The following is a 25,506-nucleotide window of genomic DNA, read 5'->3' as shown; positions in this document are numbered from 1 at the left end:
GGTATCAGTATCCCTGTGTACGTGAAGCGGGATCTGGGGGCTAGTCAGATTCACATTACAAGAATCCTTCGCCTGGCTATAACAGGAGACGCGGCGCCTGCGCGTTCCGCACAGTTTGGGTTTTGGCTTTGATCCGGCCCTTCAGCGCCACGCCCCCCGTCCCCCCCCCCGCTCCCCCCGCCCAACACCGCGAGAATGCGCACGCCCTCTCGCACCGCCCATCGCCGGGCGCGAGGCTCAGCGTGCGCGTCGGCGCGTGCGTCGTGCGTGCTCGCGCGCGCGGCCCAGCGAGCGGCGCTCGGGGGCCCGAGTCGGCTGTGGCTAGGCGGCTCCGCGCTCCAGGGCTCCTCGGCGTGACGGCCGCGCCCGCGCTGTTCCAGCCCGCCGCCGAGGCCGCTCCCGGGGCGCGAAGATGCCGGCCGTATCCAAGGGGGACGGGATGCGAGGCCTAGCGGTCTTCATCTCCGACATCCGCAACTGTGAGTGCCAGGAGGCGGGAGGGCCCGAGCGGGGGCGCGGCTGGGGGTCCGCAGGTGCGGCCGGGGGCCTGGGGGTGCGGCCCGAACGCGGAGGGGGATGTGGTCGGACGCGCGGGTCGGCGCAGGCCTGGGGAGGAGGGCTGCGAGGTGCAGATCGTGCGGTGGGGTGGGGGTCCCGCGCGGGCACTCAGGGTGCAGAGCGCGCCTCCTGGGTGCACATCTGGCGGGAGTTGGTTGCCTGCTGCGGGGGCCCAGACACGGGCGGGGGTGGTGGTGTCCTTGGTGCTGGACCGATGGTGGGGTGTGGAGTGGAGATTCAGGCTGACGTGTGGGGCAGGGTCCTGGACGTGCTGTCTGGCAGTGGGTGGGGGTAGGAAGCAGAGGTGCCAGGCAGAGATCGGGGGTGCGGACCCCTGGTGGAGCGAGTGCATGTATCGGTTTGGACTACTGGGGATTGGCTGTGGGTGTTCAGACTGAGGTGCGGGGTTTAGGTGTCTTGAGATCTAGGGGTAGCGATGGGAATGTGGGGCGGGGTGAGGTGTCTGTGAGGTTTGTGGCACCGTCGAGGGGCTTCCGGCCCAAGACGCCCCTCCCCAGCATGATGTCATCTTGGTCTTTCTAGTAATGGAGCTTTTAACCCAGCCTTTTCCAAAATAGCGTGGATTTTCTCTTTGGGCGGGGATCGGGACACGGTATGTCTCCGACCTGATTCAGGCGGCATGTTGGACGATGATTAGATCTCACCCACTGCGATTAAAGTGACTCATTCCCCCAGGGAACCGGCAGCAGCCGGGTGTGGATGCTGGAAGCTGCTCCCGCTTCTCTGTTGAGCAGTTCTGTAGCTAGAGTCCCCTGGGTTGGGAAAAAAAAATTCGCCTAAAGTGAAATGGGTCGGAAGGTTAAAGGTCAGGCAAGGCGGGTGCCCAGGACTTTGACTTACAGAAACTTCAGAGTGTTATCAGACATCCCCTTACTGAAGAGAAGAAAAGCCTTTTTCCTGTCAGTTTTTTTTTTTCCTGGTATCCAGCAAACAGCTGACTCAATGACTTTTGTTACGTTAGAGATTAATCTGTGTCCTGAGGAATTCTGCCCAGTGCTGTCGTCACACTTCATTTTATACTGTGTTCCCTAAGACTGGTGCAGCATCCCAGCTTGCCTGATTCTGTAGGATTCTGAAAGAGTGGACTTCTGCTCTGCAAAGATACAGACATCCTTGGATTAGGGCTTACCAGAATTGTAGACAATAACATTCATAGTTATGATGCATTTTTCTTTTCGTAAAATTTTTGTAAAAACCTACATTTCTAGGTGTGTGTGTGTGTAGGGTGTTCACTTACAAGTCATGGTGCTGTGTTGCGGTCAGAGGACGACTCTGAGAAATCCCTTTTCCTCCCATCTCCCCAGCCCCATCCCTGTCTTTTCTGAAGATGGTTACGCTGAGCAGGACATTAAAAGTGAAAGCCAGGTTCTCACCCAACTAGTTAGCACTTGTCAGACAGGCATCCTGGTCCTGTGTTTGATCAGAAGCAGCACATGGTGAGAACTTGGTAAATAACTCACTGGCTGACTGTAGAGCAAACCTTCCCTTACCTTAGCACAGCTGATCTTTGGGGGTGATTGGCATTTGTTGTGGGGGAACCGTTCTGTCTTGGAGTATGTTCGTCAGCACTAGGTACCTCAGTTGTAATGGTAAATTGTCCCCCAAAGGTGTGGGAAATGTGTAAGAACATCCCTAAAGGAGCCATTGAAAGAAGAGCTACCTGGGCCTCTCTGGGAACCTGGTCTTTGTGTAACCAGCCATACTCTCAGAAGTACCTTCCTCACTCTCAGGCCTCCATCAATACTGTGGTTCTCTTCTGAGGAGTAGTATCCTCTCTTGTGATGTCTTTTCCAGTGGAGTCTATGTCCGGCTGTATAGGAAGCACCAAAATAAGGGCCCTCTGTGCTGTGCGCTTCATTTCACCCCTTTGGTGCCCCTCAGTGTCTGGCACACAATATGTGCTCTGTGAGTGAGTCAGCTCCAAGCAAGACAGACAACAGACGCTCTCACTAGGGAGCAGGGGCCAGAGCTAATGCAGACTTGATCCCTAGGCCATGGGGAGGGGGTCACTGCTTCCCCTTGTCCTGCATTTGTGTTTATTGTTTTCTCATGATGAGAGTTAGTGGTGGCTCTGTGAAGAGGGGGGTCCCAGGTCAGCCTCCAAAGTGCAGTGTTGGATCCTGGTTCCACCACCATCTCCATAGGTGGAAGCCACCAGCCAGTGAGCCTTGATTCTCAAGGGTTGCTTACAGGCTAACCTGTCATCAGAGTCTGTTTCACCCCTGTTTCAGCAGCATTTTTCTCTCTTTGGAGGCCTTTGTTGAACATTGAGAGGAAGGGAAGGGTCAGGGGGAACAAAGGGATGTGAGCTGGGAGGTTCTGCATCTGTTTGCACTTGGGTTACTAGTTTACCCTCTTACCGTAAAATTAACTTGCTCTTTCCTGATCTACTTCAGCCAGGGCTATGAATTCAGTAATGTGATTTCAGTGTGTCAGAGTCCTGTAAATTGCTCCTGTATCTCTTGCCTTTATTTATTTTTATGTATGTATGTATGTATGTATGTATGTGTGTGCGTGTTATGTATGTATGTATGTATGTATGTATGTATGTGTGTGTGCGCCTGCTTGTTTATATGTGTATCATGTGCCTGCAGATGCCAGAAGAGGCCAGAAGGTATTGGATTCCCTGGATGGCAGTTACAGGTGGTTGTGATCTACCCATGTGGTTGGTGGATACTGGGATCTGAACCTGTGTCCTTTGCAAGAGCAGCAAGTGTTCTTGACTGCTGGGCCATCTCAATTTGTTTCTTTCTTCTTTAAATAGCAACACACTATACATCTATATCTATTTCTATATGGATATAGTGTATGAATGTTTTGCCTGCATGTCTATATGTAGTATATATGCCACATGTGTGCCTGGTGCCTGTAGAGATCAGAAGAGGATATCAGATCCCTTGGAATTGGAGTTATAGATACTTGTTAGCAGCCATGTGGGTGTTAGGAATTGAACCAGTGTCCTTCCAAGAGAAGCCAATATTTCAATATTTCATATTTCATTCTTTCTTCTTCCTCCTCCTCCTCCTCCTCCTCCTCTTTTTCTTGAGACAGGGTTTCTCTTTATAGTCTTAGCTGTCCCAAACTCGTAGAGATGTGCCTGCCTCTTCCTCTGAGTGCTTGGATGATATGCGAGTGCCACCATGGCTGACATTGCCAGTGTTATCAACTGCCGAGCCATTGCTGTTTCTCTCTCTTTTATTTTTACTTCATGTGCATTGGTGTTTTGCCTGCATATATATCAGTATGAGGGTTTGGATCCCTGGAACTGTGAGCTTTCATATGGGTGCTGGGGATTGAACCTGGGTCCTCTGGAAGAACAGCTAATGTTCTTAACCTCTGAGTCATCTCTCCGGTTCCATTTTCTCTCTTCTTAAGTTGTCAGGAAAAAAGTTTTTGGACTTGTAAGATAGCTCAGCTGGTAAGAGCTCTGGCTGCCAAGCCTAATGACTGGAGCTCCATCCCTGGAACTCACATGGTGGAGGGAGAGAAGTGACTCACAAAACTGTTCTTTAACATCTGCGTGCACACTCGCGTGTTTGCGGTGGCACATGTGCCCTGCCAAATGTTAAAAAAGAAAAATTCTAGTCTTTTTTTTTTAAGTTCAAGGTTTTGTTTTGTTTTTTGTTTTTTCCGAGACAGGGTTTCTCTGTATTGGTTTCTGTGCTGTCCTGGAACTTGCTGTGTAGACCAGGCTGGCCTCAAAGTCACAGAGATCCGCCTGCCCCTGCCTCCCAAGTGCTGGGATTAAAGGCGTGTGCCATCACTGCCTGGCTATAATTTGTTATTTTGAAATAATTATAGATTCATAGGAAGTTGTCTTAGTTGGGGTTTCTATTGTGATGACGAAACACCATGGCCAAAAGCAAGTTGGGTAGGAAAGGGTTTATTTGGCTTACACTTCAGCATTGCTGTTCATCTCTGAAGGAAGTCAGGACAGGAATTCAAACAGGGCAGGATCCTGGAGGCATGAGCAGAGGCCATGGAGGGAGCTGCTTATTCATCATCTTTTTTTTTTTTTTTTTTTTTTTGAGACAGAGTTTCTCTGTGGCTTTGGAGGCTGTCCTGGAACTAGCTCTTGTAGACCAGGTTGGTCTTGAACTCACAGAGATCCGCCTGCCTCTGCCTCCCTAGTGCTGGGATTAAAGGCATGAGCCAGCGCTGGGTTCAGCTCATCTTCTTATAGAACTCAGGATCACCAGCCCAGGGATGGCACCACCCACCGTGGTCTGGGCCCTCTCCGTTTGATCACTAACTGAGACAATGCCTTACAGCTGGATATCATGGAGGCGTTTCCTCAGCTGAGGCTCCATCCTCTCTGATGACTCTAGCTTGTGTCAAGTTGACACACAAACCAGCTAGTACAGAAGTTGTGAAGAAATTGACAGGAAGGTCCTTGGCATCCTTTACCCCACCTTTCCTGATGTGGACATCTTTTGTAAATCGGGTATTTTCAGCATGGGAAAACAGACAGTATAAACCACTGGGCTATTTAGTTTTCATCATTTTGATTATTTATTATGTATTTGGTGCTGGGAATTAAACTGAGGGCCTTGAGTATCTCAGCCCCTAGATGTCAGTAGTTTTACCCGTGCTCATGTGTATCTGAGTGTGTGTGTGTGTGTGTGTGTGTGTGTGTGTGTGGTGTTGTGTGGCATTAGTGTGAGTAGCTTTCTTCGACTTCTACCTTTGTGAGAGACTGCTGTGCTCTGTTACCATGAAGCTGCCTGGCATCAGCTCTTATAGCCACACCCACCGCCTCCCACCATGGCAACCACTAATCTGCTCACCAGCTCTGTAATTTTGTGATCTCAAGGATGTCACATAAATGGAATTGTATAGCATGTGACCTTTGGAGGTTGGTTTTTTCACTCACTATGGTCCTTGACACTCATATAGGCTGTTGTGTTGATAGTGTTTCAAGGAAACTACAACCCTTCTCGTATTGGGGGTTTGGAATTTTATGTGTTTTTCTATGAGTAATTTATGTCCATGAAAGAGAACTATAGCATGTCTTTTTTCTTTTTTTGTTTTTTTCGAGGCAGGGTTTCTCTGTGACTTTGGAGGCTATCCTGGATCTAGCTCTTGTAGACCAGGCTGGTCTCGAACTCACAGAGATCTGCCTGCCTCTGCCTCCCCGAGTGCTGGGATTAAAGGCGTGAGCCACCACCACCACCACCACCACCACCACCACCACCACCACCACCACCACCACCACCACCACCCGGCTATTCTTTTGTTTTGTTTTGTTTTGTTTTTTTTCAGTGCTGAGGGTGAAATGCAGGCCTCACTCATGTTAGGCTAGAGCACTGTCATTTAGCTACAACCCCAGACAAGTGGAACTTGTCTTTGTGCACTGTTGTTGACTATCAGCAATCCAACATGATTGGGAATACTAGTGCTCCCCAACTAAGATGGTTTGGCCTGATGGAGTTTTGTTCTTGTTAATATGAATGAAAGCAATGCACAGTTCATGAAAATGTTGCTTTGAATTTGGGTCTTTTCCTGGGCTGCTTGTGGCAGTGGCAGTGAGTGCAGCATCCCCTCAGTCCCTGGTCATAGTATACACAAGTGTGATTCTGCAGTGTGTTGTGCTGCTGAGCTTGAGGCTCTGGGTTAAGTATGCTTTTTTTTTTTCTGCACTATTTTCACCTTACTCTGGGTTTGCTGGGGCACAGCTTTATCACAAGTTGAAGAGCATCTTTCTGTAACAGTGCTTAACATGGCATATTCTGAGAATTGATGTAGAGCAGGCAGGACTATAACAGAAAGACAGTAGGTTCTTGTGAGTGTAGTCATGTTGCCATGGGCAGGAAATTGCAAAAATTGCCATTTATCCCTTTGTGGGGCTGGAGCTAGGGCTTGGAGATAATGCAGGTGCTTTTATCATGCTTGGATGCTTCGCGGTTAATCACTGTAGGTGCTCAAGTGAAGGAAGACAGGAGGGTGGCCAAGTGGTGTCTCTTACGTTCCTAAGAGAAGAATGAATGTGGCTGTGCTCAGCTGCCAGGGTCTGCTGTTGGGAATGCCCCTTTGAGTTGTACTTCAGCATTACTAAAGTCCCAAAATGTACTTATTCATAGAATCTCAGCTATTATTAGCCATAAGTTGGATATGGAGAAATGGAATATAACAATTCAAATTATGCTTGAGTTCTGTGTAAACATTAAATATGAAGTTGGTACTTGATTTTTCTGTGTAATGGTAAAGATAAATTAAACTTGCTCTGTTGAATGTTCTTATTTAAAGGCATATTTATTTATTTATTTGTTTTTTTCGAGACAGGGTTTCCCTGTTTTATTTACTTATTTTTTTGTCTGACTTCTTTAATTTTAGTTGTGTGTGATGTGGTTTTGTGCACGTGAGTGCAGGTACCTGTGGGGTGTCAGATGCTGTAGAACTGGAGTTGAAGGTGATTGTGAGCTTCCTGATGTGGGTGCTGGGGACCAAACTCAGGTCATGTGTAAGAGCAGCAAACTCTCTTAACTGCTGAACATTTCTCCAGCCCTTGTTTTAATTTTTAAAATATTTTTACTTTGTGAGACAGGTCCATACTGTAGTCCAGGCTGACCTGGAATTCACTGTGTAGTCCTATTGTCTTAGCCCTCTGAGTACAGTTGGACTATCATGCTTGGTATATTTATTAATTGGAAATAATTAACTGATTTGGAAATAAGGTCTTCCTCGGTATCCCAGGCTGCCTCTGCAGTACTGAGATTATAGTCATGAGTCACCATGCCTGACTTTTTGTTGAATTTTAAAAAGAACCTTCAAAAAGTCCATGCAGTTAGTTCACTTTGTCCTCTTTCTCAACTGTCCCATTGAAAGTGCTGACTTTTTGAGAAGAATGCTTGTCTTGCACATTTCCTTTTGCAATCTTCTGCATAATTCATATTCCTTAGAAACCCATTGTGAAAACTTGTGACAGTATGAAGAGGGATGAGGAAGGAAGTCTGTGCTCCAAGCAGGGCTCCTGTGCTGCGCTGTTGGTTGGGGCTTTCAGGAAATGTCCACATGATCTTCATAGCACTTTCCCTCTCCTCTTCTGAAGGCTGGTGTCACTGTTTCTTTTATGACAAGTTAGCTGTCCCATTGGTAGAACCTTCCTGTGTCAGTACCTAGAAGTAATCTCTGCTATATCCACCCCCTCCCCCCAGTGTTTCGCCTTGAGTTCACCTGTACTCCAGGTTAGACTTTAGAGTGCTAGGATTGCAGGTGTGTGGTACCATGCTTGGTACCTCTTCCCTCTTAGAGTAATTCTCTGCTGCTTTGGCAAATGCTTGAAGCAGGTTCTTAGAAAGGGTGTCTCTGTGGGATTAAATGGCATTTCCTTGGCTCTTTAAAAAAACAAATGAGTCAGACTAGAAGAGCAGCTGAGCATCTGCTGTAGAAAATGGTTATTTTTTTTAAAGTCAGTTTTATTTTATGTTTTGTTTGCATGTATGTCTGAGCACTGAACACATACCTGGTACCTGCAGAGGTCACAAGGTGTTGGATTCCCTGCAACTGGAGTTCTGGGTGGCTGTGAGTGCCTTGTGGGTTCTGGGAAAGGAACCCTGGGCTGTTGCAAGAAAACAAGTGCTCTTAACCACTGAACCATCTTCCCATCCCTGAAAATGGTATTTTGAAGAGAGTTTACACTAGTGAGAAGAGTTAAAATGTATAGTGGGAACTTCTGAGCAAAAGGGCCGAGCTCCGGTGGATCTTACCTGTGGCAGATTCTTGAGCATGAGACCAACGCCCTAGCTCAAACTTTAGGATTTATAAGTTTCCAAAACTAAAAGTATTTTTGTTAATCTGTAGCAAAATTGTTGGTTGTCCTAGATTATCAAGATAGGTCAGAGTGTTAAGCTTGTGCCAAGACTGACAACCAGACTTTGATCTATGGGATCCACATGATGGAAGGAAAGAAGCAATTCCCTCAAGTTGTTCTTTGACTTCAATACATGTACCATGGCACATGTGTACATTCACACATGCACAAATAAGTAAATGTAATTAAAAAAACCCAAAAAACACTATGCTGAAGCTATGCATGGTAGTGTAAACCTTTAATTACAGAGGCAAGATCGAATTTGATGTCAGCCTGGGTTGCACAGTGAAATGCCATCACAAAGAAAAAACCCTCTGAAATCAGAAAACAAAACAACAGCAACAACAGCAACAAAAAACCAGCGGACCAGCACTGCCATGGGATGGACATGATGGGCCCTTGCATGAGATTTCTCAGATCTGGAGGTGGAGTGGGATGGACACCTTTCTTGATGAACTTCTTAGCTTGGAGGTGGGTGGTCCTACAAGAGACATAAAGGTATAATAAGGATACGTAAGGTATTTGGATGTTACAGATCAGCAATTCCAAGGTAACATTGGAGGACTGTGTACTTGGGTGTGGTGTTGCCCGGCAAGCATTCTTTTCAGGTGGAAATGTGTGGTGTTGTCCCCACCTGACTTCAGGTTAATAAAATACTGGAATGTTCCCCTCCCACCCTCTTCCATTTGGTCAGCAGTGGATGTCATGTGGCCTGATATGGAAGCTATGGGAGGTACAAAGTTGGATGGCTTCTCTCAGTTTCTGTATTAGAAGCTGAATACAAATCTCCCCAGTTAGAAAAAATGTAAGTTGAATGGCATCCACTTAAAACACAAACAAGCTGGGTGTTCTACACAGCTATAATCCCAGCACTGCCCAAGCTGAAGCAGGAGGAGCATCAATTTCAGACCATTCTGGACTACAGGGGGAGACCCTGCTCAGAAACAGCAACAACAAGAACAAACCCCAAACCAAACCAAAGAGCAAAACCAAATTGTATGCTGCCTTTCACTCAGATTACAAAAAATATAAGGGTTTTCTTTCTATACGTTCCTGACGATCATGTGGAGGTCAGCAAGACTGACATGTCCTGAAAACAGTGCCACATGTGCAGTTTTATTCTGGGAGAGTTTCAGGGTGTCTAGGATTAACGCGGTGTTCCTGTGCTGAGATGGGCGCCATGGCGGTGTTTCATAATTAACCCTGGGGTGGATGTGGCATTGTTAGGGTGGGCCAAAATGCATAAAATATATAGCTTGTGAGTAGACAACAGCTTCACTGGGAAATAGTGCCCTCTACACAGGACTGCGGAAGACCAGCAGAGTGTGGAGCCTGAGGCCACAGTCAGTGCTGCCACAGCCCTCCCAAGGAACTGGGTGGAGAAGGCTGTTAACTGCTGGCCTCATTGTGGACCCTGCAGCCATGAATTCCTTCACCAACCTCACCCATTCCTCCTGAGTATTGTTGGAGAAGAAGGGCTGGGGGTTAGAGGTGGGAATGGAGTAGGTTAGGTCAGGAGGATTTCTGTGGGAGGAGCACAGGGTGGTAGTGGGTTTTTCAGAGAGGGGTGGGCAGGGTGGTTCTACATCTGCTGGCGCCCCAGTGGAAGAGGTATGCTACTGCGGAGGTCCCATTCTCTGTTGTCACGTGGCCACCAAAGCTTTGGGCCAGCGGCTCTCTTCTTGCATTGTGTGCTCATGTGGAAAAACCTGTAGCCAGGGTTTCATGTCAGTCTGGGTCCTCTGCCCTGCGCATGTCTGGAGCCTGCAACTTCAACCTGTGGAAATCTCAATGGCCCTCTGTTTGTCCCTCTCCCATTTGCCTTTCTTGGCACTGGCCTCAAGGTTGGGTGTCTGTCTACTGGATAGCTGAAAGGTAGGGAGGCCGCATTCACATTGCATTGTCTTCAGATGAAGTGTCTTTTGTCAGTGGCTAGGCAGGTGGGATGAAAACTCAGGTTGCCCTGGAGCCCAGGCTGCTGCTGTCTGGGCTCTTAGGCAGCTGCCTGAGGGCAGGCTATGCTTCCTTCTGTGAAGTGGTGGAGAGCGAGTCTGTGTTCTAGTTGCAGTTTAAAAAGCACCAGATTGGTGGTGAAATCTTTTAAAATGATGAAAATATGAATATTTTGGAACATTTCTGTTTTGCATTTTTTTCATAGTTCAAAATATAGTTCTGAGACTGGGTGTGGTGGTTCATGTCCTTAATCCAGCAAATGTGAGCAGAGGCCAGCCTGGGCTACATAGTTCCAGGACAGCCAGAGCTATGTGATAATAGACATCTCAAACAACAACAAAATAAGCAAACAAGAAAATATGGTTCTGAAGCCCAGCATTGTAGTGCATGCCCGTAACCCTGGCCCTTGAGAAGCAGAGGCAGACAGGGGGTCAGGCTATCCTTGGCTACATAGCAAGTTTGAGACTAGCCTTAGATCACTTGAGAACCTTTCTGAAAACAAACTAAACCATAGCAAAAACTCCAAACCACCCACAAAACAACAATACAAACTGGTTTAGTAGTGTTTTTATTTTTTACTTTGGGTTTTAGATGGTCATTGCTGGCCACAGTACCAGCAGATCAGAGCCTTGCTTTGAACCCATTGTGCCTATGACATTAGAAAGTCTTTGACCCATTAGTTCTAAGCTTATTGGTATTGTGGGCTGTTGTGAGTCCATTTACAAGGAAACCTAGTATGTGCTCTCTGGTAGTTTGCTCACCACTACACGGGGGGGGCGGAGAGGTGATGGCTACATAGCTTAGGCTGGCCTCTATTTCCTGGGTTTAGTCATTTTCCTGCCTCAGCCTCAGGAGTAGCTGGGAAGACAGGTGTGCTCCACCCTGTTAGCTGCATTCAGTCAGTTCTCTGTGTTAAACTTTTGTTGCTGTGTTTAATTACACCCTGACCTGTAGCAAATCCCTCACTCCTATGAAGATAGAGTACAGCTGGAGGGAGCTGCAGGGTAAATGTCCCTGCCAGGGAGCACCAGGTTGTCTTTCAGTCCCCGAGGCTGGCTCAGCCTCTGAAGCCGGCATTCTTTTTTTTTTTTTTTTTCCTTTTCCCCAAGATCAGGTCTCACTAGGTAGCACTGAGTGTCCTGGAACTCAGTATGTAGTCCAGGCTGACCTGGGGTTCTCTGGGATTAAAGGCATGGACCACCATGCCTGGCTTTTGAAGCTGACATTCTTGTTATTGTTTTCCTTATGGTGGAGGGTGTGGATCCAGTTCTGTGAAGTGCTATTTCCTTGATATTTTCTGATGTGACATTTACGGCAGACCTAATTTAAATGTGCTTCTTCTTCTTCTTAACAAGTAACCTAGAAAACAAGCAGTTGTGGAGGTGTAACACTTAGAATTGAAGCATTCTGGGGGCTGAGGCAGGAGGATAGTGGGTTTGAGGTGAGAGGTAGTAAGACTCACAAAAAATAAAAACTGCAGATCTGTGTGTTATGTTCTTGTCCTTTGCTGTATTTTTATTTTCTTTTAGTTTTGCCAGGAGTGGAAGCTGGGGCTGTGGGATCCCTAGGCACATGTCCTGCCCTACTATATAGTAAATTACAGGTGATTTTTCCTTAAACCAAGGTCTCACTGTGTAGCCTATATTGGCCTCAATCCTTGGTCTCCATCTCAGCCTTCTTAGTGCTGCTGGAATTCCACATACTATTACAACTGACTTGTGTTGCTATGGTCTTTTTACTTTTTTCCCTTAAAGACAAGGTCTCACTGTATAGACCAGGCTGGTCTTGAACTCAGAGATCCACCTGCTTCTTCCTCCTGAGTGCTGGGATTTAGGGCTTCTTTTGGTATGATTTTGGTGCAACCCCATCCTGGAAGGGTATTCTGAGGGCATATATTTCAAAATTTTTTTATATATTGTGTGTGTGTATGAACACTAGAGCACATTTTTTTTTTTTAATGAATTGGTCAGGGATTGTGACACACACCTTAAATGCCAACACTAAATAAATACATTTTTTTTTTAAATTTTGAGACAGGGTTTTTCTACATAGCCCTGGATGTTCTGGAACTTGATATATAGATCACACTGGCTTCAAATCCACAGAGATCTGTCTGCCTCTGCCTCCTGGGGGCTAGGATTAAGGGCATATACCACCACACCCATCTAAAATTAAATTTTTTGACACATGTTGCACTATGTAGCCTTTACTGGCTTGGAATTCTCTATGTAGACCAGGTTAGCCTTACACAGATTGCTTGTTCTATCTCCTTAGTGCTTGGATTAAAGGCATTGACCCTGTGCCTGACCTAGATCTACCATGATGTCACCTTTCATCCTGAATGATACCTCAGGAAGGCAGGCCCTGATCTCGTGGCTATGGATGCCCAACGTTTAAAATTGTTTGGAATAGGCACTGGAGAGCTTGATTAGTGGATATAGTAAGCACTTGCTGCTCTTCCTAGACTCCCACTTAGTGCATCACACCACCTGGTGATGTTAATGTTTCTTATGCTTGGGATTTGAGTCTTTTAGATCAGTGAGTTTATAGTTCCAAAGTCTCAAAGACAGATGAGATAATCTACGTAAACAGAGAAAAGGTTGATTTTTGTCTCACAGCTTTGGAGTTTTCAGTCCTTGAGTGGTTGCTCCTACTGTGTATGGGCCTGTGGCATGGCAGGACTTCATGAAGGAGCACATGGAGCAAAGTCACTTAACTAAGCATCAGGAAGTGAAAGAGGGGGATGGGGCCCAAGGTCCCTTAGGAGAGCGAGTGCCCAGGACCCAAAGAACTGAGCTGTGTTCCACTTCTTAAAGGTTGCTTCCACCCACGGCCTCCCAATGCTGTGAGGTCGTGTTTGGCTTTTGGGGGACATCCCAGATTTAAACAGTAGCAGTAGTTTTCATCAATTTTGAAATGTGTTTGCACGCTCACCCACACTTTAGTAACCTGATTGTCAACCCTCAGTGAAGTTCCTCTGCCCTCACTGGTGGGCTTCTTTCTGTCTGTTCCACCTGCTTAGATCCCTGGGACTGTCCTGTCTGAGGCTGACCTGCGGGGGTATTGTGGACATGCGGGATCCCACGTGTCTCACTTACCTCTCACTAACCTCTTTTGAATGTTGTGTGCTGCCCCACCTGCTCTACCCTTCTCCACTCATAGCTTCTGCCTATTAGTCAGCTTCTTGCTCCTTTTAATTTGCTTCTGTTATTTTGCCTGCAGGGTGACATTTTCCTGGGGTTTAGACATTGTGAGTCCCACCTTGGTTTTGAATCATCCTCTTGTCTATAAATACACAGAGCTTTGTTCTGGCTGAAGCCCTGTCATTTGGGGACAGTTTGGTCTGGCAAGGAAGGACCAGAGCAGCCTTATGCCTGGGGCCAATCTCACTCTTTTTTTCTCTCTCTTTTAAAATCTTGTAGGCCAGCCGGGCAGTGGTGGCGCACGCCTTTAATCCCAGCACTCGGGAGGCAGAGGCAGGTGGATCTCTGTGAGTTCGAGGCCGGGCTGGACCAACAGCCTCCAAAACAATACAGAGAAACCCTGTCTCGTAAAAATCAAAAAAAAAAAAAAAAAAAAAGAGTCTTGTAGGCCAGGCTGACCTCCAATTTACTGTATACTTACTGTGTAGTGGATGCTGGACTTGAACTCACAACTTTCCTGCTTCTACTTACTGAGTACTGGAATTACAGGTGCAGCCACAATACCTGGCTCATTCCCACTTTTAAGGCAGGGTCCTTCTCCAGAAGCAGACCACATTGGGCTTCTTGCAGTTGAGTGGTTTCCTATTAACCAGGTCAATTCCTGTCAAGTCAAGGATCTTCCCAGAGTCCCTCTTCTGCTCAGTTCAGTGAGACAACAGGCCTGGATCCCTTTTCCTTGGCAGGACACTGGAGCCAGGGCTTAGCTCTGGTATCTTCTTCTGTGTAGCCCTGGCTGTCCTGGAACTCGCTTTGTAGACCAACTTGGTCTCGACTTCAGAGATCTGCCTGCTTCTGCCTCCTAAATGCTGGGATTAAAGGCATGTGCCACCACTACCTGGCTCTCTGGAGTCTTAGATTTTTTTAAGAGAGAGGATAAGTCTGGGCCCTGCTTATGACTAATAGGGAGATATTTGTTACAAACAGAGTGTAGTTTAGAGAAGAGGTATGGGGTGGAGAGAGAAATACAGGGTATCATTCTAGGTGGCATTTAAAGCTGGAGTGGAGGGTTCACTGAGGGCATGAAGGTACAGGCCCAGGAGGAGAAACAGAATCATCACTTTGGCCACCTTGGGTTTTGTACATTTGCCTTCTCTGGTTGAGCAAGTGAGGCAGCTGCTGTGGCCCAGATTCAGATCATGCACACTACAGACTGCAGTGCATACCCTCTTTTGAGGATGTCCTAGATATGTTGGGGTGGAGAGGATCATATAGACCAGTACGGAAGGGGGTTTAGGTAAGTTTGGCGAGGTGGCTCAAACTGTTCTAGGAGTTTTGCTGTAAGGAGCAATGAGGATGGGTGGTGACTGCAGAGGTAGTGGGTGTATTGGCTTCCTGTCACTTCATGATAGGTGCACTTAAAACCATAGCACATCCAAGCACTACTGGGGCTTGGGAGATAGCTTATTTAGTACAGTGCTTGCCACATAATCATGAAAGTCTTAGTTCAATCACCAGCACCTATTTAGAAAGCTACATAGGGCTAGTTGTGGTGGCATAGGCCTTTAATCCAAGCACTAGAGAAGCAAAGGTAGACACATCTGAGTTCCAGGCCAGTTTAGTCTACATAACAAGTTCCAGGCCAGCCAGGGCTACATAGGGAGACTGTGTCTTTCAGCATCCCTCTCCAACCAACCAAACAAAAAATTGCATGTGGTACTGTCATTTTGTGGAGAGGGCAAGGTGTCTATATGTAGACCAGGTTAGCCTCAGACTCACAGAAATCTGCCTGCCTCTGCTTTCTGAGTCCTGGGATTAAAAGGCATGCGTCACTCTGCCTGGCTGTGGTACACACTTTTAATACCAACACTGGGAAGGAGGAGATGGGGAATTTCTGGGGCTGGCTGACCAGTCAGTCTAGTCTACTTGGTCAATTGTAGGCTTGGTGGCAAAACAAAACAAATAAACAAATCACAAAACAAACAAAAATCAGGGTGGGCCTGGCGGTGGTGACCCATGTCTTTAATCCAAACACTCAGAGGCAGGAAGATCTCGGAGTTTAAGGCCAGCCTGGTCTATAAGAAGAGTTCATGGACTATACAGAGAAACCTTGTCTTGAAAAACCAACCACAATAACCCAAGATACAGATAGTGCCTGAGGAATGATACCTGAGGGTGATCTCTGGCTTCTACATGCACACACTGGCGGGCTCATCCATATAGACATGTGTGCACATATGCACACATGGAAGAGAGAGCCCTAGTCCCCGACTCAACTGAGCTGGGAGGATCTCACAGATACATGGTGTCTGGAAGGGATCTGGGGTATATTCTCTTTTTTACTTACAAGCTGTGTGCTGAGTGTGGCTCCTGTGAAAGGGCTCAAGTCCCCCTTGATTGGGTGCTAGTTTAGGGTTGGTACATTCAGTGGGGATGGTGGCTCAGTGTTGAATATGGTTACCATATGACTAGAAATTCCCAGGGAGGCATGTGGCTAAGAAAAAGCAAGTGTGCATACAGAATCTTGTATGTGAATATTCCTAGTGATGTTCTTTTCTTTTTTTTCTTTTTCTTTTTCGAGACAGACAGGGTCTCACTGTGTAGCTTTGGCTGACCCTATGGGATGTTAATTTATTAAGTTTTTGTTTGGTTTGGTCTGCCGAGACAGGTTTCTCTGTGTAACAGTTCTGGCTGTCCTGGAATTAGCTCTGTAGACCAGGCTGGCCTCGAACTCACAGAGATCTGCCTTCCTCTGCCTCCTGAGTGCTGGGATTAAAGGCATGCACCACCAATGCCTGGCCAAAATCCCATTTTATGTTCTTTTTAAAACAGATATATTTATTTGTTTACTTATTATGTATACAGTGTTCTGTCTGCATGTATGCCTGCAGGCCAGAAGAGGGCACTAGGTCTCATTACGGATGGTTATGAGCCATCATGTGGTTGCTGGGAATTGAACTCAGGACCTCTGTAAGAGCAGGCAATGCACCTAACCACTGAGCCATTTCTCCAGCCCCCCCCTTTTTTTTAAAGATGTATTTATGTTTATCTTATGTGTATGGGTGGTTTTTTCCTGCGTGCGTGCATTTGTGTGTTTGTGTCTCAAATGTGCTGTGCCTGAGGAGGCCAGAAAAGGGCATTGAATCTCCTGGAATTGGAGTTAAATAATTTGAACATTTGTGAACCACATGTGGGTGCTGGGAGTGGAACCTAGGTCCTCTGCAGAATAAGTGCTCTTAACTGCTTAGCCATCCCTCTAACCTCATAAGATTGTAAAGATTTATTTATTAATTTTGTATGAATTTTATTAATTATACATTATATTATTGTTATACATTATATATTATTATATTAATTTAGTAGCCTATGAACGTTTAGCCTGCATGTATATATGTGCACCCTATGCATGCTTGGTGTCCATGGAAGTCAGAAGATGGTTTTAATTATCCTAGAGCTGGTGTTAATGAATGATCGTGAACTTCCATGGAGTGTGGCAATTGAACTTAGGTCCTCTGCAAGAACAAGTGCTGTTTACCACTGAGTCATCTCCAGCCCCCAGGATGTTATTTTTGATAGCCTAAAAGTAGAAAGAACCCCAAAAGCCACTAGGTAGCAAAATATGGAGCACAGTGGCTCATCACTAATAAAAACGAAGTGCTGTGCTGACTGCTGCTTGACAGCAGACTTGGATCACACGTCCTGTGCTTTCCCACGTAGATGAAGGACTGAGAAGAGGCAAGCCTATTAAGAGCCAGTTGAAGTTGCCAGGGTTGGTGAGTGACTGCTAATGGTTATGGGTTTCCTTAGGGAAGATAAAGGACAGATAGATCTGAATATGTTGGAAGCCAGTGATGTACATGTTTTATGTGAGTCTAACGGTGTGGTTTGTGAATTGGGTCCCAAAAAGCTGCTGAAGAAGATGGGCCAGCTAGTGTGTCAAAGCCAGGTGCGTTTATCTTCTGGGACTTATTAGCAGAATGTTCTGTGAAGTAGTCTCCCTCCCTCCCTCCCTCCCTCCCTCCCTCCCTCCCTCCCTCCCTCCCTCCCTCCCTCCCTCCCTCCCTTTGCTGTCAAACTGCTTTAGCCTCACATGCTCAGGATCACAGGCATGCACCACCAGGGCTGTTGGGTTTGTTGGTGTGGATTTTGATCAGGAACCCCTCCCCACATACATTAACACAGACCACAGCGGCATCCCTAACCATAGCCATGTCAAGCCCATGGCCACTCATTGTCTTCTGCCCATTACCTGAAGTTGAGTTCTTCAGAGCATTCTGATTGCTGGCAGTCTTGTCAGTAGAAGATCTGAGGTGGGAAAAGTCCAGCAGCCTGAGTCTTGCAGCTCGTGGATAGGTTGTGAATGGCTACTGTGGTGAACACCTTCAGTGCTTATTAAGAGTCTTATCTTAGCTGGGTATTGGTGGCGCATGCCTCGGGAGTCAGAGGCAGGCAGACCTCTGTGAGTTCGAGACCAGCCTGGTCTACAAAGTGAGTTCCAGGACAGCCTCCAGAACAATACAGAGAAACCCTGTTTCGAAAAACCAAAAAAAAAAAAAAAAAAAAAAAAAAAAAAAAGGGTCTTATTAAGGTGAACAGTCTAGTTTTTGCATACATTTGACTGAAACTTGTCACTTTAGACAAAGTTCTGTTGGACACGTCGAAGTTCACAGTTTTGATGTCTATCTTGTCGTCTGTCTCTTTCTGTATGTAATGTTATACTGTGCTGGTCAGGCTAGCCATGAATTTGTGATTCTCCTGCTTTAGCCTCCTGAATGCTAGGATTAGAAGTATCGGCCAACGTGCCCAGCCTAGGCAGGTATTTTGTAATCCAGGCCATTACCTACCAGTCCCATCAGGGATGTATTTGGTCCGAGGAGAAGAAATGATTAACTAGCCCATTGCTGAGCCCTGAGCTTTCTCCCAGGTGCTCAATCTCAGCCTGTCCCCATTCTGTGCATTATTTGAGACTCACTGAGGCAAATCACAGCTTGCTCCTGGCCAGTGTCTGCAGCTAGCGTGGGTCACTTATTAGCCAGTGGTGCTCCGAAGTCCATGCTGAAATTACTGCTGCATTTCCGAGAATCAAGGTAGCTAAGACCAGAATCCCACAGCTCAGACTGTCTGGCAGACTTGTTGACACAGGCCTGTTAGTTACTCAGGCTGGTAGTTACACTTTCAAAATTGATTTTTTAAACTCAGAATAGGTCAGAAACTCCTGTCCTTGCCTATATCTAATTTTAATTTTTAAAAAAAAATTATTTTTTGTTTTTTTGAGACAGGTTTCTCTGTATTGCTTTGGAGCCTGTCCTGGAACTCACTCTGTAGACCAGGCTGGCTTCGAACTCAAAGAGATCTGCCTGCCTCTGCCTCCCCAGTGCTGGGATTAAAGGTGTGGGCCTCCAACACCCGACTATTTTTACTTTTTTATGGACAAGGCTTCTTCACTTTGTAACCCTGACTGGCTTGGAACTCCCTGTGTATACTTGACTGACCCCAGTGATCTCAAATTCACAGAGATCTGCCTGCCTGTTTCTTCTGAATGCTGGAATTGAAGGCATCCACCACTATATCTGACCCCAAGCTGATTCTTTGTCATGAGAGTGATTTTTTTTTCCTTTCTTTTTCTCCCTAGATCAGTTCTTAGCAAGATGAGGCCCTTTGCCTGAGGGTTAGAAGTGTGACATGAGTGAGGAGCATGGGCCAGGTTCAGTGGCACTTTGGTAATATATGATGCAGATGCTTTCTGCAAAACATCTGGACATATGAGGGCAGGTCTGCTACTATCCCCTGCTCTCAAAATTCTGTGTATCTCTTCATCCCGTGGGGTTTTCCCTGTGGCATTTCCAGAGGTTAACATTTGGTGACCCTGTGCTCAACTGAGTGAAAGTGAGACCCGTGGAGGGTAGTGTTTATGGCCTGTGTCACTCATGATACCTAATGCTCACAGAAACATTGGGTTCTATGATGCTGTCTTCTTTATCAGACCAGGCCTAGATCCATCACAGAACTGGGAAACATGAGCCTGTCTTGGGCAGCAGTATCAGAGTCTGGGCAGACATGCTCAGCTCATGGTTACTCCTCATGGGGGAGGTTTTGACCTGCTCTTCTCTCTCTATCCCCTGCTGCTCCTCAGTCTGCAGTGATGGGAGGTAGAAGGCATGGGGCTCTGGTCCAGGGAAAGGAAGATGGCCTGAGGGCATCTGATCCAGGAGAAGGTGAGACGACCTTAGTTTCTAGTGGAAGAGGCAGTGGCACTGCCGCCAGACAGGGATGCCTGAAGACAGGAGTACGTTGGGGGCTTATCTCTTTGAGCTGCCCCAGCAGTGTGCTGGTGGCAAGTGGAAGTTCTTTAAAGGAATAGGGTCTTTCCTTGTTCTCGGGAGACTCGTTTTCTGTAGGGGAAGCCATGGTCAGATGGATTGAAGGACCCAGATGAAGGCAGGGATATCCTCATGTCTATCGTGGAGAGTGCCTTGAGCAAACTCAGGTGACTGCCAGGATGGTGGGGCTGGAATGGCCTGGCCAGGGCCCCATAGAGCAGAGGCAGGGTAGGTCAGAAACATAGGAAAGGCCAGGTCCACTAGGAGCAAGCCTGAGATCTGTGGGTGTGTCTTCATCATCTCCACTTGGTACTCTTGTTCTCTGTTTCAGAACCAACCACATTGAGCTAGGACTGACCTCTGTTTTCAGGGCAGTGCTGCTTCTGTGTTGTGGGTAGGAAGCACTGAGTGGGGAAACTTAAGTTTTCTGAGTGATTATTCTCCTACAGCGAGGTGCTGCTATCCTGTGTGCAGGCTGAGCTACTGCCACCTTCCTGTCCTGTGCTCTTTTGGGAGTGTGTGTGACAGTTACACATTGTTTACATTGTCTGGACACAATGTTTCTGTACCTAACTTCCCTTTGCATATCATGCATGTCCTCCCCTTGCACACTCACCCATCCTGTACATTCACACTGTCCCCCAAACACTTACATCCACTCTTGCAATCACCCCTCCCCAGCTCATGCTCCTCTGCACACTCATTCATATGTTGATGTTTTCTGTGGTTCTTCATGTGACTCTAGATGTCTGAGGTCCATGGGCCACAAAGAATTTAGGGAGCAGGGTGGTCTAATGTAAGGAGTCTTTCTCTGTTTCACCAGCCAAATCCCAAATAATGATACAGAGAGACTTCTTATTAATTATGAAAGCTTGGCCTTATTTTAGGCTTGATTCTTTTTTTTTTTTTTTTTTTTTTGGTTTTTCGAGACAGGGTTTCTCTGTATTGTTTTGGAGGCGGTCCTGGAACTTGCTCTGTAGACCAGGCTGGCCTCAAACTCACAGAGATCCTCCTGCCTCTGCATCCCGAGTGCTGGGATTAAGGGCGTGCACCACAAATACCCGGCAAATTAACCTATTTCTATTAATCTATGTGTTGCCGTGTGGCTCGTGACTTTTACCTCTTCCTGTATGTCCTGCTTCCTCTTTGTCTAGCAGGTGACCCCTGTTTCTTCCTCTCTGTCTCCAGAAGTTTGGTCTAACTTCTTTCTAGCTATTGGCCATCCAGCGCTGTCTCTGTCTGTCTGTCTCTCTGTCTGTCTCTGTCTCTGTCTCTGTCTCTGTCTCTCTGCCTGAGGCAGACTTCGAACACACAGAGATCCACCTGCCTCTGCCCTCCCCCCCTCAGAGTTCTGGGACCAAAGGCATGCGCCACCACCCAGCCATTCAGCTGTTTATTAAACCAATCACAGCGACACATCTTCACACAGTGTAAAGGAATATTCCACAACAGTCTGGACTTTATGTAGTTGGTCTGTGACACCTATACTTGACGAAAGCTTTGCTGGATACAAAGCCCTAATAATGTTTGTTTCTTTTGCTTTTGCTTGGCTGTCTTAGATATATTATACTCATTCTGATTCCATCACTACCTGCTGTGTATGTAGAGCAGGCTAACCTTGAACTCACAGAAAGTCACCACACCCAGCTAATCTTTCTTTCTTTCTTTCTTTCTTTCTTTCTTTCTTTCTTTCTTTCTTTCTTTCTTTCTTTCTTTCTTTCTTCCTTCCTTCCTTCCTTCCTTTCTTTCTTTCTCTCTCTCTCTCTCTCCCTCTCTCTCCCTCCCTCCCTCCCTCCCTCCCTCCCTCCCTTCCTCCCTCCCTCCCTCCCTCCCTCCTTTCTTTCTTTCTTTTTGCAGTTCTCTCCCCCTCTATGCGTGATAGATACCCTGCATAAAGACACTGAAGAACAACAACCAGCTCACATATGCAGCGCCCCACACAACAAAAGTCCTGAAGCTTTATTTTGTATTCATGGGGGTGTAAGTGTCACTGTTCTTGTGGAGGTTAGAGGACAACTTGTGGGGACTGAATTTAGTTCTTCAATTTGATAGCAGATGCCTTTGCTCACTACTATCTCACCAGGCCCCCTGCCTTTTAAAGACAAAGTGTCACTCTGCTGTACTTCAGACTGCCTTTGAACTCAGTGACAACCATCCTGTCTTACTTTTGCTTTTGTGTGTGTGTGTGGTGCTGAACCCCCGGCCTTGTCATGCCAGGCAGTTTTTCTATACCTCCCCAGTCCCATTCTTTTTCATAAGATTGTTTCTTACTGTCTGATTTTTGTTAGCCAATATCTTGAGTTTTTAATTTTTTTTCTGAAAGAGTATCATTTTTTGATTTAAATAACACATTTAGAACCTGTAATGGCACACCTAGCTTAAAGGGTGTATTACATCACTACAAAGCAGGTATACATGGAATGATCATTTACAGATAATGTCAAAAAGAATTTGCTTCCTGATAGAGGTCCTCTTTCCTTTATTATAAGAAAATGAGAGCAAGGTGTGTTGGTTGACACCAAGGTGTGGGGATTGCCTTGAGTTCCAGGCTAGTTGAAGCTATCACATTCTTTGTCAGATCCTGTCTCAAAGTGGGGTGGGGAGTGGGGGAGGGAAAAAACCAGAATATACTTTACAAGTTAAAGCTGTTTTAATGTAAAACACAAAACAATTTAAGCACATCTTTTCTTTTTTGGTTTTTATGAGACAGGGTTTCTCTGTATTGTTTTGGAGGCTGTCGGTCCAGCCTAGCCTCGAACTCACAGAGATCCTCCTGCCTCTGCCTCCCAAGTGCTGGGACATCTTTTCATTTTTAAGATTTCTTATTCATGGTCTAAATTTAATTCTCTAGAATAACCGAAGCCTCACACACCTCTTTTTGCACTATCCAGCAGGCAAACTGCTTCTGGATAAAAAGTAGGTTCACAAATGGGCTGCATCATTCTCTTGCCCCTTTGGCTTCTAACATCTCTTTGCTGAAATGAAACTCTACAACAGTGTTTTCTCTGTAAATGTTGTCTGTAATGCAGCTCATAGCCACAGCCCTGAAAGGAGGAGCTTCCTTACTGTGCATTTCCTCAGCTGTCCCCCACACAGGTACTCCCATGTCACCATAGCAACTGTACAGCTACAGCCCAAGGTTTTGGGACCTCAGGTGACAGCTGTTTGCTCCAAGAGCCTCTCTCCTAAGGCTGGGCCTCTTGCTGGGGAGCCCTCGCTATCTCTTGAGAGCAGGATGTGGCAGAGCCTCATGCTCAAAGGAGATGTGGAGATGAGGCTTATGCTAGGGCTAGGGTGGGTGTACTACCAGCCTGGCTTTTTATTCTTAGCTCTTTTTCATTTTCTTTTTCTGTTTCTACTGTTAGCCCAGGTTAGCCTCCAACTCCTCAACCTCCTAAATATACTGGGATTATAAATTTGAAGTACTATACCTGGATATAGACAGGATTAATGAAAACTTCAGAAGAAAGCTTCTCCTTATCTTTCTCCTGGCAGTTTATGAAGCACCAGAGCTAAACATGTGCTGACTGTGTCCACCCTGATAGAGCCTTCAGCTGCTCAGGCATGGTAGATGGGAGCCTGGGTCCTAAGTTCCGCTCCATCAGGGCTGGTGACAGTGAGATGAGGATGTTGGGCTCTAGGCCTTGCTGCCCCTTGCCCTAGCGTCATAGAATCCTGTTTGTCCTAGAGCTTCCTAGGGCAGAGCTGGACTCAGACATGTTCTTAGCTCAGCCACAGTGAGCTCTGTTCCTGGGCAAGTACGCACAGGAGATAAGTGATGCTTGGACCTGTCTTTCTGGGAAGCAGATAATCTGGGCAGCAGCAATGTGAAGCCTGAACCCGCAAGGTGTGACGTGGGTAAATCACTGTTGGGACTCTGACAGCCTTGGGCCTGGGTCAGCCTGTGCTGTGGTTTTTTGTGTTGCAGATGGGTTGTTCCTTCTGGAAGAGCAACAATTGAATCAGGACCAACTTGAGGGGGCCCTTTATTTATTTATCTATCTATTTATTTATTTATTTGGTTTTGCGAGACAGGGTTTCTCTGTGGCTTTGGAGGCTGTCCTGGAACTAGCTCTTGTAGACCAGGCTGGTCTCGAACTCACAGAGATCCGCCTGCCTCTGCCTCCCGAGTGCTGGGACTAAAGGCATTCGTCACCACATCTGGCTTATTTTTATCTTTTATTTATATCTTTTATTATAACCTCCTACATGAATGCAGTGTATCCTGGTCATGTGCACACACTACGACTCTAACACTTCCATTCTCACTGTCATGGAGAGGGTTCTTTAATTTTTTCTTTAAAACTTTTGCTGATTTATTTCATGTGTACAGATGTTCTGCCAGCATATATGTCTGTGTATAGGAGGGCTTCAGATCCCTGGGACTGGACTTACAGATGGTTGTGAGATGCTGGGTGGGGGCTGGGGATCAAACCTAGTCTTCTGGAAGAGCACAAAATGCTCTTTACTGCTGAGGCAATCTCTCCAGTGCCCCCACTCCCATTTAAGATTTACTTTTGTTTTATTTGTATGAGTGTTTGATGTGTGTATGCTGTGTATTTACACCATGTGCGTACAGTGTTCTTGTAAGCCAGAATAGGGCATCAGATCCCTTGGAGCTGGAGTTAGAAGAGTTGTGAACTGCATGACATAGATCAGTCCTACAAACTGAACTTGAGTCCTCTGCAACAGCAGCAAATGCTTGTAACCATCTCTCTGCCTGTGAATGTTTTATTTTTTATTTGAAGCCATTTTAATTTTATTTAAAAAGAACTCTAAAATTCAAATTTATTTTTAAGTGGTACATAAAAAACACAAAAATTAACAAAATACTTGGGTACCATGTATGGTATCTGTATGCATTGTCTGTAATATTTATGCATAAAACTTTTACATTTTCTTTTGCTTTTTTATTTTTTGAGCATTTCATACATATATACAATGAAATTTTTTGTATCATATCTGTTTCTCATTTCCCTCTAATTTACTCTGTATTCACCTCCAACATATCTCTCTCTGAATTTTTTCTTCCATATTTTATTTAACTTTTTACACATGTCACTCAGTGTCCCCCCCCCCCCCGCATTCCTCCCCTCACTCCCACTCCATCCCCCCTCCGCTCCCCAGGGAGGGCAAGCGCTTCCATGAGGGATTTTCAGTCTCTCTGAATTTCATGTTGTCTTCTGTCTTTGTTTTTGTCTGATAATTCACTAAGTCCACTTAATGTTGCTCATATGCACAGGTGTGGGCCATTTACTGGAGCCTGGGTAACCTGCCAGTGACCACCCATACTCTCAGAGAAGGGTTCTCCTCCCTCTCTCCTCCCTCTTTTAGCAGCTATCAGTTGTTGAGGTGACTTTTTTTTTTTTTTGGAGACATGATCTCACTAATAGACCAGGCTGATCTTACCTCTGCTTCCTGAGTGCTGGGGTTAAAAGTTTGCTCCACTCTGCCTAGCAAAGCTATTTTTAAAGTTTTAATTTTATTTATTAGTGTTGCATGTGTGTGGGGAGTGATGTGCATGTGGAGGCCAGAGGACAACTCTGTGGAGTCAGTTCTCACCGTCCGTCTTTACCTGGGTTTCTGGGGATCAATCTCAGATTGCCAGCATTGTGCGGCAAGTGTGCTACCCACTGTGCTGCCTTCTGATTCTTTTAAACTGTTTTCTTGCTGTTTCAAAAGTGATTTAAACATATAGAGATTT

The 25,506-nt window shown here is 46.2% G+C and overlaps 1 protein-coding gene across 2 annotated transcripts in view; it reads left to right on the top strand.

The window, feature by feature from the left end:
• The first annotated feature begins 283 nt into the window (after positions 1–283).
• The window catches only part of Ap2a2 (adaptor related protein complex 2 subunit alpha 2), a 67,642-nt gene continuing 42,419 nt past the window's right edge, over positions 284–25,506 (top strand). Inside the window, exon 1 of one of the 2 annotated variants that reach the window (XM_005064194.4) lies at positions 284–479. In XM_005064194.4, coding sequence (XP_005064251.1) covers positions 413–479 — 67 coding nt within the window. In that variant the 5' untranslated portion in view covers positions 284–412. The remainder of the gene's footprint in view (positions 480–25,506) is intronic. The other variant, XM_005064195.4, reaches the window with a different exon arrangement.

The sequence above is a fragment of the Mesocricetus auratus genome, unplaced genomic scaffold (assembly GCF_017639785.1).
Source record: "Mesocricetus auratus isolate SY011 unplaced genomic scaffold, BCM_Maur_2.0 Super-Scaffold_4256, whole genome shotgun sequence".
NCBI classification, from domain to species: Eukaryota; Metazoa; Chordata; class Mammalia; order Rodentia; family Cricetidae; genus Mesocricetus; species Mesocricetus auratus.
This window is presented reverse-complemented; position numbering and strand designations above follow the sequence as displayed.